Source organism: Sus scrofa, chromosome 4 (assembly GCF_000003025.6).
Source record: "Sus scrofa isolate TJ Tabasco breed Duroc chromosome 4, Sscrofa11.1, whole genome shotgun sequence".
Classification (NCBI taxonomy): domain Eukaryota; kingdom Metazoa; phylum Chordata; class Mammalia; order Artiodactyla; family Suidae; genus Sus; species Sus scrofa.
The window spans coordinates 56,958,821-56,972,267 of NC_010446.5; the positions used below are offsets into that span (position 1 = coordinate 56,958,821).

General features: G+C 38.8%; 1 protein-coding gene across 1 annotated transcript in view; it reads right to left on the reverse strand.

Annotated features, from left to right (window-relative positions):
- The window catches only part of STMN2 (stathmin 2), a 53,777-nt gene that overhangs the window by 5,853 nt on the left and 34,477 nt on the right, over nt 1-13,447 (reverse strand). The window contains exons 3-4 of the mRNA XM_001928556.6: nt 12,859-13,031; nt 2,899-3,090 (exon numbers count right to left, since the gene is read on the reverse strand). Of these exons, the coding sequence (XP_001928591.3) occupies nt 2,899-3,090; nt 12,859-13,031 (365 nt within the window). The remainder of the gene's footprint in view (nt 1-2,898; nt 3,091-12,858; nt 13,032-13,447) is intronic.

Here is a 13,447-nt window from a genome sequence, read left to right on the forward strand (position 1 = left end):
CAAATGCCTGGGAGAAATCAGAAAAGGCTAGTTTTAAGCTTCTTTTTTCTTTCCCTATTCATTCATCAGACATATTCCATAGTTACCCAAATGGCATTCGTGAATTAGAATGACAGGAAACAGAGGTCAGATGAGAATAATGAAGGTTACAATAGTTAGAGATGGATAATGGTTGAAATCTATGTCTAAAGAATTACATATCATCAAAATAATTTCAGAAAAATAAAGAATTTTACTTCTTTAAGAAAAAAATTTTTTATCATTTTAAGCTACATCATATTATGTGATATTACTGTCACTAAAATAGTAACTATATATATTTATTCTTTTTAGGGCCATATCTGGTACATATGTAAGTCCCATATTTTTGTTTTTTGTCTTTTTAGGGCTGCACCTGCAGCGTATGGGAGTTCCCAGGCTAGAGGTCGAATTGGAGCTGTGGCTGCCAGCCTATACCACAGCCACAGCAATGCAGGATCCACCAGATTCTCACCACATCTGCAACCTACACTGCATCTTGTGGCAACACTGGATCCTTAACCCACTGAGCAAGGCCAGGGATTGAACCTGTATCTTCATGGATACTAGTCGGGTTCTTAACCCCTGAGCCACAATGGGAACTCCCCTAAAGTTTTCTCTTGACCTTTTCTCTATTGTTTGAGGTAAATACATCCATTACATTGAAACAGCATCTCATTTCCTAAGTGCTGTATTTTGTGGTTGGATAAGGTAAAGTGGTTGTCCAGGAAGTCTGTTCTTTTGCCTCTCTCACTCCAGAACACCACTGAAAGCTCCTTTGGTACCTGTTACACTACTATGAGCTGGGCAGTCTTTGCTTTAGCCAGTGAATGATAAATGTATAAAAGCTAGAAGGTATGTCACAATTTGGATTAAGAGGAGAACTCAGCAAGGTTGAGTAAATGTCCTCTTAAATGACCAGGTTAATTAACATTCCCCATTCTCTCCGTCAGTTCTGCTGTCTGGCATCACCTAAATGTTGAGGCTAGCTCCCTCCTCTCTGGCCTTTCCACTTACCGTTTCTCTCACTGGTCAAGTTATAGGCTTGATTACAGCCTAGCTGCATTTGAAATTTAGCCATGTTATCAATCAATCAATCAATCAATCACGCTTTTAAGGGCCGCACTCATGGCATATGGAAGTTCCCAGGCTAGGGATCAAATCAGAACTGCAGCTATTGGCCTCTACCACAGCCACAGCAACACAGGATCCAAGCTACATCTAAGATCTACACCACAGCTCACTGAAACACCGGATCCTTGACCCACTGAGTAAAGCCAGGGATTGAACCCACGTCTTTGTGGATACTAGTTGGGTTCATTTGCACTGAGCCACAATGGGAACTCCCAGCCACGTTATTTAATTAAATACTATAGAAATGGTATAGAAATTATAAGAGTGGACAGAAAGTTTTGGAAATGCTTGACAAAGTGAAGTATTATTAGATATCGGGTGGATCAACTGGGTTAAAAGCCAGAGGGAAAAGTTGTAAAAAAATTCTAATATTTAGATTATTTTGCAGATGTCTTCACAAAATTAAAAAAAAAAAGAAATTGTAAGTCATAGCTAATGTAGTACAGGTGTGGGTAATGCAAGGAAAGAAAAGGACTTGGAACCCCAATTTACTGATTCATTTCTCAAAAAGGTCCTGGTGCATGTTAAAAGGTTATAATTGAAAGTACATTTAAAAGTTTGATATTGAAGTTCTATATTTAATACATATATGTATTATTAAAATGACTATACCTTCTTTAATTGATTTTTCAAAATTAATTGCTCGGTTCCTGGTTGGGTTAATAGGAGAACTGCTACTACTCAGGGTTCCTGATGGGTCAGATGGTGAATTTTCTGCAGGACACTGTCTAGTGCCTTGGGGAAAGGATATGTTGGTGGAGGGAGAAAGTGTCTCTTTTATCTTTTCTTCATGGCAAAACAGATGTTTCCTCTTGCTCGTTTTTAGAAATAGAAATTCCGAGAATATGAACTTTTAAAATTTCACCACAGTGTCTGTCGTAATTCACAGACTGTAATTTTGAGGCCTGGGTGTGACTATGTCACTCAATTTGATCGACAAAAACGGAACAGCATGCCCCATTCCTAGCAACATACTTGATTTTTCTGTTTAGAGATGAGGTTGAAAGATGAAGGTCAGGTCACAATTATTGTGAATAAAAGAGATAGTGGCTCTGAGAACAGAGCTTCCAGAGGGTCTCCAGCACTGCTCAGCCTGAATGATGGGAATGGGTTTATGTTCAGATTGATGAGGAGAAAGGCACCAGGATGCCAGAACTTGAGGAAATAAACTTCTCTTACTAGTTTTCCATGTAGATTTTTCTACATGAAGAGAATGGTCTTCCTGCTGTTCATAAATATCCTATCCTTCGCTGGCTAAATATTATTTTTCCAAATGTGTGAAGATACGTCCAAGTATACTTGGACCAAAACATTTATAAATTTACTATTATATATTGATTAAATATTAGACTAAATATATTAGATATTTATACATCTAAATATATTATTATATATGTCTATTATTTATTTCTACTTGTATGAAATATTTAATATTTCTGATTTAATATGTTTCCAGTAGATGGGTTTCAAAGATTTGCCTTTTACTAATTTGAAAAGCAGGAATCAGCGTCCCTGAATCCACTCGCCACTGAAAAATCTGACAAAATTCCAGCTTTAAGTCGTCCTCCCATTCCTCTACCACGTTGCAGTGCCTGCTAAGGCCACGCTACCCTGGGAGACCCAGCCCACTGGGTCAGGTGTTCTCTGCACCTGCAGTCGAGTTTAAGTTTCTGGTTCCCTGGGTATCTGAAGGGTCTCCCAGCTGTGCCGCCTATGAGTGATGCATCTGCTCAGGGTTCTGATTACCTTTTCCTGCAGACGTTCAATAATAGCAGCTAGATTAGCCTCACGGTTTTCCTTAATTTGTTCCATTTTCAGGATCAGCTTCTCCTCCGCCATCTTGCTGAAGTTGTTGTTCTCCTCCAAGGCCTTCTGGAGGACCTCTCGCTCGTGTTCCCTCTTCTCTGCCAATTGTTTCAGCACCTGAGCCTCCTGAGACTGAGAAGGAAAACAAATCCATCTTAGAATCACCCAAATGCAATCCTGGTGGAATAACGGTGCCCTGATTCAAGAGGGCATTCTTTCCACAAAAATAGTGTTTCTAGCCTTGAGCACTGTTGTCAGTTCCCTGCTTATCTGCATGTCTTAGCGTTTCCTATAGAATCTGGTGAGCTGGGAAATGTGGTTAGCTGAATTTTCAGCTGTGAGGTTTATAGACAGACTGTTTTAGAAGAAGAAGCATTTAACCCTCATGGAAGAGTTTTTGTTTTTGTTTTCACAGGTTGCTGCTAAGCAATGATGCAACAGGGAATGCTGTGATGAATCGCCAGATGGCAACTTCCTTGGAAGCTTGAGGAAAATAGGTGAGGATGGAGGCGAGTTCCCATCTTTTTTTCTGCCTCCTTATTTTTGATCAGCCATAGGCTGGGCCCTGTGATTTCAACTTTCCCCAATCAAATCATCAAATTCACTTTCTCGTTTTATTCCACCCCCACCTCTACCCCTCTTTGTTTTCATGCACCAAATTCTCTTTTAAGATTTGTGAATAGGGCAAACGTCATGTGCATGTGGCCGTAGACAATAGAAAGTCCTTTTCTGGCTGTGTCATGAACATGTCAAGGCCACCTGGGTCATCTTTGAAATCCTGTGGTTGCTCAGTGACTACAACAGTGACATCAGAGCCCTGTGTACGCCATTCCTGCACATACCCCACATTTTGTGCATTGTGACTCTCCTGTAGCATCAGGAGGCGGTGTGGTTCTGTACGTTAAAAATCATGGGGTACTTGATAAATATGCAGAGGTTAAGAGACACTTAACCTCCAGAGATTATGACTCTGTGATTCTTTGGTGAGACCTAAGAATCTGCATTTTTATGTGCATCCGTAGTGATTGTAATGCAGGCAGTCTACAGTGTACTTTTGGAAAAATACACTGTCCTGGGCTTTGGTGTCAGGACTGTGTTTAAGTCCTAACTGTCTTGGTGACCCGGAATGTATTAACGTATTTCCAGATTCATCTCCTTCTCCACAATTACGCAGCTATGAAAAGTCTTACACAGTACAAACTACCCAGGCTTAAGACTAAATTAATACACATCATGGGGAGGGAGGTGGGAGAGGGAAGGATTGAGAGTTTGCTATTAGCAGAGGCAAACTATTATATATGGAATGGATAAATGACAAGGTCCTACTGTACAGCATGGGGAAGTATATTCCATATCCTGTGATAAACCATAAGGGAAAAGAGTATGAGAAAGAATATATATATGTATAACTGAATCACTTCGCTGGATAGTAGAAATTAACGCAATTTTGTAAATCAACTATACTTCAATAAAATTAAAAAAAATTATTACACATCCTTCCTTCCTGGATAATTCTTTGGGATCAGCTGGTCCACAGGGGTAACTGTAAATGTGAATATCTAAACAATGGTAGATCAAACAAATATCCATGGGCTAAGTATTGACAACCATAAAATACATCAATAGAAAGACATTTCAGTTGACGGGAGCGGTCGTGGGGCCTTAATGGAGAGAGATCTTGATGTATAAACATGAAGTCTGACAGGGGAAGAAATTTCTCTTCAGATAAAAGTCTACAAGAATAGTAAAATCAGATAACCCTTGTTGATGGGTTTATTCTGAAGTTTATAGGGAACAGGTCAAGTGACTTATTAGAGAGGAAACAGACAATTCTGGGAACCAGTCCCACTTTTTGTTTTAATCCTATAGAGGTTTCACTGATGTCTTTAATAGACTCATCTCATTCTTGCTTTGTGATAGGTTGCAAAGAAACTAATAAGAAAAAAGGATGAGAAGACGTTGACACAAAGTGAGTTCAAAATCACATGAAGCCTTTCTGGAAGAAATAAGAAAAATGTATTTTCTAGCTTGTTCAACCTTTTGCCTCTAGGTGGAGCTATTAGTAAAGCATTATACATTGATTTTGCTCATCCTGCTACCAGAACTACTGAATTGTGACACAGGGATGGAGAGACTAAGGGTGTGTGTGTGTGTGTGTGTGTGTATTTAAAATTCCTCTCTAAGAAAAGTCTTCATGGATTTTTTTTTATATGGATACAGATAGTACCGGTCCCAAAGGATTGTCTGTCAGCATCAAATGAAATAATGTTTGCAAGCTATTCAGCATAGTGTCTAATAGTGAGTATGTTATTACTAAGCAAATGGCAGCCATTATCACTGAAAGTAAAATTCAAAACCCTTGTGACAGGAGATGGTGGCAATTGAATGGCCCGGTACCACTAAACTCAAATGTAGAATCTTGGCTATCTCATGTGTGCAGGATGTGTTCATTTTCCTTTGGTTATTAACAGTTAATGGGTTCAGGTGTCTTCATAGTTGATGACAGTCAGCCCTTTCCTATCTCCCTTCTCTGCATCAGCACATTTCCCCAGAATGTAGCCATATTGATAGGACTTTTCACAGTTAAGGAAGCACCACTAGGAAGCAAGAGGAAAACACTCTGATCTTTCATTTCAGAAAGTTCAATCTATGTCACCTCCAGGCCAGGAAATTTGCTAAAGGGAGAGACATCTGGGTTATCACAAAACAAGGGTGCAATACATCTGAGAATGAGGGATAAGCTGGGGGCAGCCCTAAATTTCTCTCGTAATGGGCAGAAAACCACAAGGCAGCTTCGGGAAACAAAGCCAAAAGAAACAAATCCAAAAAAAGCAAGACAAAATGAACTTTTCAAAATCCTCTATAGCAGTGCTTTTAGATCGAGGTCTTCCCCACAACATGGTCCACTGGCCATAGCTGCTGAAGGTAGGTACTTGAACTTCCTGGCCAGTGTGTTAGCAAGTCCTTTCCTCTCCTCCAATTCCCCCAGATCAGTGCTTTCAACACTGCCCTGGATAGGATCTACCTGGATTTTTAAATGGCTCTCAGAGAGAGTTACCATGGGCAGTTATCAAGGGGTGACTGCCTACTTTTTAATTTTCAGATGCTCAAGTTAACTTTGGCCCTCACTTAAATTGTGTTGGAACTTGATGATGTTGATATTTGCAGTCTTAATTTTCTTTGGGGAAAGAGCCAGTCAGGAGACAGCAGGGGAATGGGATTGAGAAGGGAGGACTCTGGAATTAAAAAGGCAAGAGAGCAGCACATTCCCTTTCAAATCTCTTGCCTCGGTGGGACACTTTTGGTCTGTGTGAACCATCACTCCCGCAGGGGCTGAGATCAGTAATGAAGGGAGCCTGATTGCATTTAGTGGAGTGTGTCTGGCTCAGTTTGAAATGCTTCAGTATTTTTGTAGCCACTGGGGCCAAATGAGATCACCCAGCCAAGGTGTCAAGTGCATTTCTTTAGCACAAGTAATAGGGTGGGACAGAAACAGAAGGCAGTAACAGAGTGTTCTCATGTGAGGCTGCTGCTCAGTGATAAAGACCTGCGAGCCTGAGCCTGGACACCTCTCAGGGCTGCTCACTACTTCTTCTTCTTCTTTTGCTTCTTTAGGGTGCATCTTCGGCATATGGAAGTTTCCAGGCGAGGGGTCTAATTGGAACTGCAGCCATTGGCCTACACCATAGCCACAGCAATGCCAGATCCTAGCCGCATCTGCAGCCTACACCACAGCTGATGGCCATGCTGGATCCTTAACCCACTAAGCGAGGCCAGAGAGCGAACCTGCATCCTCATGGATACTAGTTGAGTTCGTTTTCCCTGAGCCACGATGGGAACTCCAGGGCTGCTCACTTCTGTGGTGCCTTTACTTGTACACTGGAGAGGAAGGTTATAGCCAAGACTGCCTCACGATTGCCCTGTGTAGGACTCAATGATTATATATGTTCCAAATATTTAAGCTTGAGCCCATGAAAAAAAATATAGGATAAGCTGATTATGGAAAGAATTCTCACTGAGAAAATGTCTGTCTCCCTCTTTTGATCCTTCCCCATAAGTATTCAATTCCTAAATTCTTCTGTGGTGTTAACGGCCTTGAGGCCCTTGAGCTCAGTGCCCAAGGCCTCAGGAACTCCCTTGCTACAGACAGTCATAATTCTTCCTTCTCACATAGCCTAGAATCTAAATATCACTACTTCTAACCTCTCTAACTTTATTCCTGGGTAGAACTTGATTCTCTTTTGAATGTCGCTTAATCTCCTAGTCACAGCCTCACTGGTTCTGAGTCTAATATTTCTATCCATGAGCAAATAAATATTTAGTCTAGAAAACTACCCCGAAACATAAAATGAGTGTGAGGATGTAAAATGAAACCATCTGATATACAAAAGTGGAAGTGTTTTCCTGTGTTTCAGGAGAAGTTCTGGCGACATGGTTGCATAGGTATTTTGACTCCTTTGCTTGGGCAGATGAGCAGAATGGAATCTTGATCATGCTGAGTGACAGAGAAGCTGGAGAAGTGGGATTTGCCCAAAGTGGTTAAAAATAAACCATTTAAATGAAAAGGATCTGACCACAGAGGAACATTTCTGAGTAGCATGCACCTAATATTGAAGGTCGCCGAAATACTGAAATAGCAAATGAGGGCATGATCATGATCAGCTGGTATAATGCAAATGTCAAGGCAAGGTATTTATAGAACTAAGACATCCAACAAGATGTTCTGGGAGATGAAGGGACTGTCCCCATCTTGCTGTCATAACAGCAGCACCTCTTTTAGGCATAAACTTCCTCTCACTGAACTCCGTATCACTAAAGTAATTACAAGAGAGATACGTGAAGGGAAAAAATAATGAGGTGCTGAGAAGAGTTATTGTACATTTAGGAACACTTTAACTGTATAATTTTCCAAAGAGGTTCATTACCATTTCTTATATTACTGAGTATAAGAGTTTAATTACTGTCTGAATGAAACGGAAGATAAATTTGAGTTAAGTGGCATAATAAAATTCATTTTACTTTGTGTTCACGTAGGACATTTAAGACTATTATTTTAGGTGGTGCTACCTTCTGTTTCTATGTGTTCCGAAGTAAATGCACTTCTACCTCTATTTTCTTGTTTCTTTTCATGATTCCGACCTATGTCTTGCCTTCTAGAATCATTTATCAGATGCTAAATCTCCCAGCACCTAAGTGCTTTGACAGTAGTAGGCTAGTTGATGTGTCTCTAACTTTTGGCTTTACTGTTAACAATGAAAAAAATATTATTAACCCGGCCAAAGTCACAAATGAAGGCTTGTTGAAATACGATGATTGAAAATAACTGTGTAAAACGGAAGGATTTAATATTCACTTGGTGTTGAAGAAGCAGAAGCATAATAAAAAAATTTAAATGATTGAAGTCCAAAGACCTTTAGAATGAGTCCTTCTGATGGATTCTGTAAAGCATTTACTATGGTTAACTTCCTGGAAGAGACCCATAGGTAGGGGGCTCTCCTTGAGAGGATAACGCATGTGAAGAGTCTGTGGACCACGTGTACCTTCTCTAAGGGGCAGAATGTTTCCTGAATACTGAATTGTGCCTAATCCAGCACTTTAGCTCATCATCCATTGCTATACAACCCCTCCTTCTTTTCCTGGGTTCGAATTCAATTGCCACCTGCAATGTGAGACGTCAACAAATGGAAAAATTAAATCTATTGGGTTTGGTGAGAAATGATCCACTTGGACGCTATTTTATTAAAAATAAGCAACACAACTTACGTCTGGAGGTTCAATAACTTTGGAGCTGATTGTGGCAATATTGTCAGTACGCCAATGATGGCTTATCGGGGTGGTTTAAGTAGCATTCTTTTATTTTTTAATTTTAACTTTATTTTCCTTCTTTAATTCTCCAACTTTTACTAAGTAGCATTCTTTTAAATTTCATCTATTTTGTTGTGAGATTTTTATCAATGTCAGTCAAGTCCTTAAGTTTTTCATAATATTAATTTTTTCAAGCTACTTCTAGTTGGGCTGAACTATTTATGTATCTGTTGCCTATCAAACTGTCTACCCTTCCTTATAATATAATAGATAATATTTTATAATATTCAAAAATATTTATGAAATGTATGGTAATATTTCAGTATCTGTGAGAATGAGAAACTTTCTTTATAAGACCATGAGTTTGCTAGACCATCACCTCTGTGAGGCTGGGAACTGGATGTGTTTTTACACAACAACAGCTGATGCTTTCACAGTGCTTGTGATATGCATTTATGTGGAATAACCCTTAATTCTCACAATAACCCTAGGATGGAGTCCCATTGTTAGTCCCACTTTACAGATGGATAAAATAAGACATAGGGAAGTTAGTGACTTGGCCAAGCTCACACAACTAGAAAGTGGTGAAACCAGGTTTTGATCACGGGCATTCTCTTAGCCATGTGTTACCCACTGTGCTTTTAAAGATGCTCTTAAACACCGTGCTTGGCTTATGATAATCACATAATTTATTCTCCAAACTGGGACACTTATGAGATTGAGATAACAATGATATCCAAACAACAGAAATACATGGAGCTGTGCTGGGCCAACTGGGATATATGGTTAGCTTAGCTCTGCTGCCTCTCACTAAATAAGTGTTTGTTGAATGAATAAATGGACGAATGTATGTATAGATATATGAATGGATGGATAGATGGATGGATAGATGACTGCAGTGTTCTTATCACTTCATGGGTAGGCTGCAGTATGGAAACTTCAATTTCAAATCATGAGCTTGAAAGTCAATGTCATGAGCTAATGTAGTCTCACGCAAGTGAATACTGCCTCTTGGAGATCATCAAAGAAGGAAGAAAAAAATCAGGAGAAGAAATGATTCCTTTTATAATAAACTTCTACCAGCTAATCAATGGAACATTAATTCTGGCTAAAAAGTGTACCTGAGGGAGGTGCATTCAGTGTAGTGACCAGATGGAAAGTGGTGCCATAGCATCAAAGATGGGGTGAGGAATTGGTGAAACTTTGAAAACATTTAACACAAAGTGAATTCGAGCCCACATGGAGATGGCTCAGTGGCAGCCTTCTAGCTATAAATCCAGAAGGCCCCCAGCCACACAGCCTCACTTATGCTCACTGGTTCCCAGTTGTGGTCCCTACAACTCCCAGAAGCAGGCCTTTCAAAGGTAGGAAAGGAAGGGGATAGGTCTCTTAATCTTGCTGTAAAAGCCCTATCAGAAATTGTATTTTCCCTCTTAAGTCTACCTTTATTATGTCAATTTAGTGAGAAAACGCTTATTTTATGATGGTGAAAAATATTAATTGGCAATTACAGACTGCTTTGATTAGCAAAAAGGACAAAAGAAATTGATTAACAATTAATTGTAAAATGTTTATAGGCAGACTCTTTAAAAACTTCTAACTTATGGGAAAGGAAATGGAACCAGGGCAATGAGAATGTTGCTGGTCACTAGGCTCAGCTAGAGACTCCTCATTTCTTAGATAAAATGGGTGTGCGCATCTAACCTGGCACTCAAGTCTCTCCACAATCTCACCTCACTATTCCCCAACTCCCTATCCAAATGCACTGGTTCAAACTTCTAGTCTACCCACTGCCCTGAAAACACAGTTTCTACATTCTCACCTCTGGGTATCCTTAGTTCTGGAACCATTCTCTATATCTAGAACAATTTCATGTCTTCTCTATTTTTCTGACACTATTCTTCTAGTCACCCAGGTTTTCAAAGCAGATACTTCTCTGAAAAGATGTTGTGATTCACAAGTAGTGAAATGGTTTTATTTTCCAAATGACCTCCTTTCTAATTTTTTATTTTATCAAAGCTCTTTTAAGTATTTTTAAATGCTACCTTTTGACTTCGATTCCTACCAGTCTCCCATTGCTCCTTTGTTTCCACTCTACTGTCCTCAGTATTTCTCGAATAGTCCTAGCATACTCCTACCTCAGGACCTTTGCACTGGCTATGTCTCTTTACTTCAAATGTTCCAACCCCTGAGAAGAGTTTGCCTGGCTCCTTCCTTACCTTCCTACCTTTTTCTCCCAAATGTTTTCCCTCACTACCTTCATACTTTTTTCGAATGTTCTCATATTCAAGAGGCTTTCTCTGACCACCCCATAGGAATAGCACCTCTCATTCCAGAACCACCAATTCTCTTTGTGCTGCTTTATTAAGTATTGTCTGGGTTGGGCGTGTGAACCAAGACAGGTCACTGAGACTCAATTCCAGGACTTGTATTAGGAAAGAGAAGCTCTCTTTCTGCTGGAGTTGCTAATTTGTGAGGAAAATAATTTGGGACTGACTGAAACTAAAATTCCTTGGTATTGAAACCAATTAGATGCAGAAAGAAATGGAATTCTACTTGGTATTTTGTGATAACCTACATGGGAAAAGAATCTGAAAAGGAATGGGTATGTGTATCACATTGCTGTATGGCAGAAATCAGCACAGCATTGTAAATTAACCATACCTCCATAAAATTTTAAAGAATGAAAAAAAAAGAGAAAGAAATGATAAACAAAAAGAAAGTTTTCTGACAATATGGATCTCCTGGATCAAGCTGTTTCTGAAGCTGTAACTGCTCTGAGGTCTTTTAGTCACATACCCTCTTTTTGCTTTAGTTAGCTGAGTTGGGTTTTGGTTATATGCATATCCTCACTTACGTAGTTACTGAGATATATATATATATATATATATATGCACTTGCTAACAGCTAAGGAAAATTAACAGTTCTTCAAATGAGTGCTAATTAAGTCAGTATGACTGAACAGAAAAAAAATCAATTAATGATTTCTTAAGCTGGCACTTTCTGTTAATTAGTTATGTTTTCTACTAATTAAAACCTTATTGCCAGGACATAATCTATATCATGATTTTTGCCTTGAAAATTTCAATAAGAGCAGATATGTGAAGGAATTCTGATTTTTTTTGAAAGAGTCCCAAAGAACATTTTTCCTGAATGTCACAATGCTGAGTGATTACACTTGTGAATGTCTTTTAGCCACTTGGTTAATTTCTAGTTTAAATCAATTATTTAAATGCATAATTGTTGATAATTTATTGTTGTCAGGGTGTATGAAGTTTACCAGAATCAGTAATTAGTTAACACAGGGAATTTTATGAGAACACCCAGTTAATTTTTATCACTTCTGTGTCCTTCTTTTCCTTTTAATGATTTCTTTTGAATTAAATATACCAGCAACATCCTGAACCATGATGTTGAATTTCCATCTCTAAGTTTCAATTTCAGCTCAAATGCTGACTTTGTGTCCTAATCAAGTCATAGCATCTTTATATGTCAACCTAAGACCTATACCTTTATCTGTCACCTAAAAGATGCTAACGTTTTGGTGAGATTTAAATTGCCTTGACTGTAATACACTGCTACTGTAGTTAGTTATTCATATCTGTTGGTAGCAAAGTCTTGAAGGATTGTAACTAATAAGTTAATTTAGCTTTACTGTGAGAAGAAAGCTGTAAGTGACAACAAGAAAAGCTGATAAATATTTTTAAGCAACTTCCGGTACATATACTTGGGTTATTAACTCAGCTTCCTCTTTTTGAGATCTGTATCTGTAACAATAGTAATTGGCCAAATACAATAAATACGTATGTAGAAATACTCATCAGATGCTTAGAGAACTGGAGTAAACATTGAAATTGGGATGTTACAGTGTGTTACACAATATAGGACAATTTTCCAATCACAAATGTTAAAACAAAAAATATTTTAGGGTTTAGACAGTTTAATCTAGGATTTATAATCTTTGAGCCTTATCTGTATCTTGTTATATGTATGTATGTGTGTGAGAAAGAGAGGGGGGTCGGGGGAAGGAGAGAGAAAAGGCAGAGTCAAGACAAGAAGAGAGAAGAATTTAAAAACCTATGGAAAAAAAGCTACCTTTCTTCTTTCCTCCGCAGCCTCCAGTTTCTTCTGGATCTCCTCCAGGGACAGGTCTTTCTTCTTAGGAGAAGCTAAAGTTCGTGGGGCTTCGGAGATAGGAGATGGTGGCTTTAAGATCAGCTCAAAAGCCTGGCCAGAGGCACGTTTGTTGATTTGCTTCACTTCCATATCTGAGAGATGAATATTGGAGAGTGTTAAGCATACAGAACACAGGCATGGCTTTACTTCAATAATTTGAATTCCAGCAATTAAAAGTAGCCTTGTTATTCTGGCAAATACAAATAAAATGCTGCATATGATTGTTCGCTCTATGTGGCTTTGAGCATATAAGACCTCTTTCTTTGGTATAATTGTGGATATATTTTAACTGAATAAATATCTATAGCATTATGCCATTCAACAATGTCCACAAGGAGGTGAATCATGGTAGGCATGCTCAGGAAAAACTAGCCCGAATTGATTTTAAACTAAATTTTATTTTTCATTTGAATAAATATAAGCCTCCTATGAAAATCAAGTAACACAGATGTAGACTTATTTATTTATTTTGGAAATGACCATGCCTGCAGGCATTTTCAGACTAAAT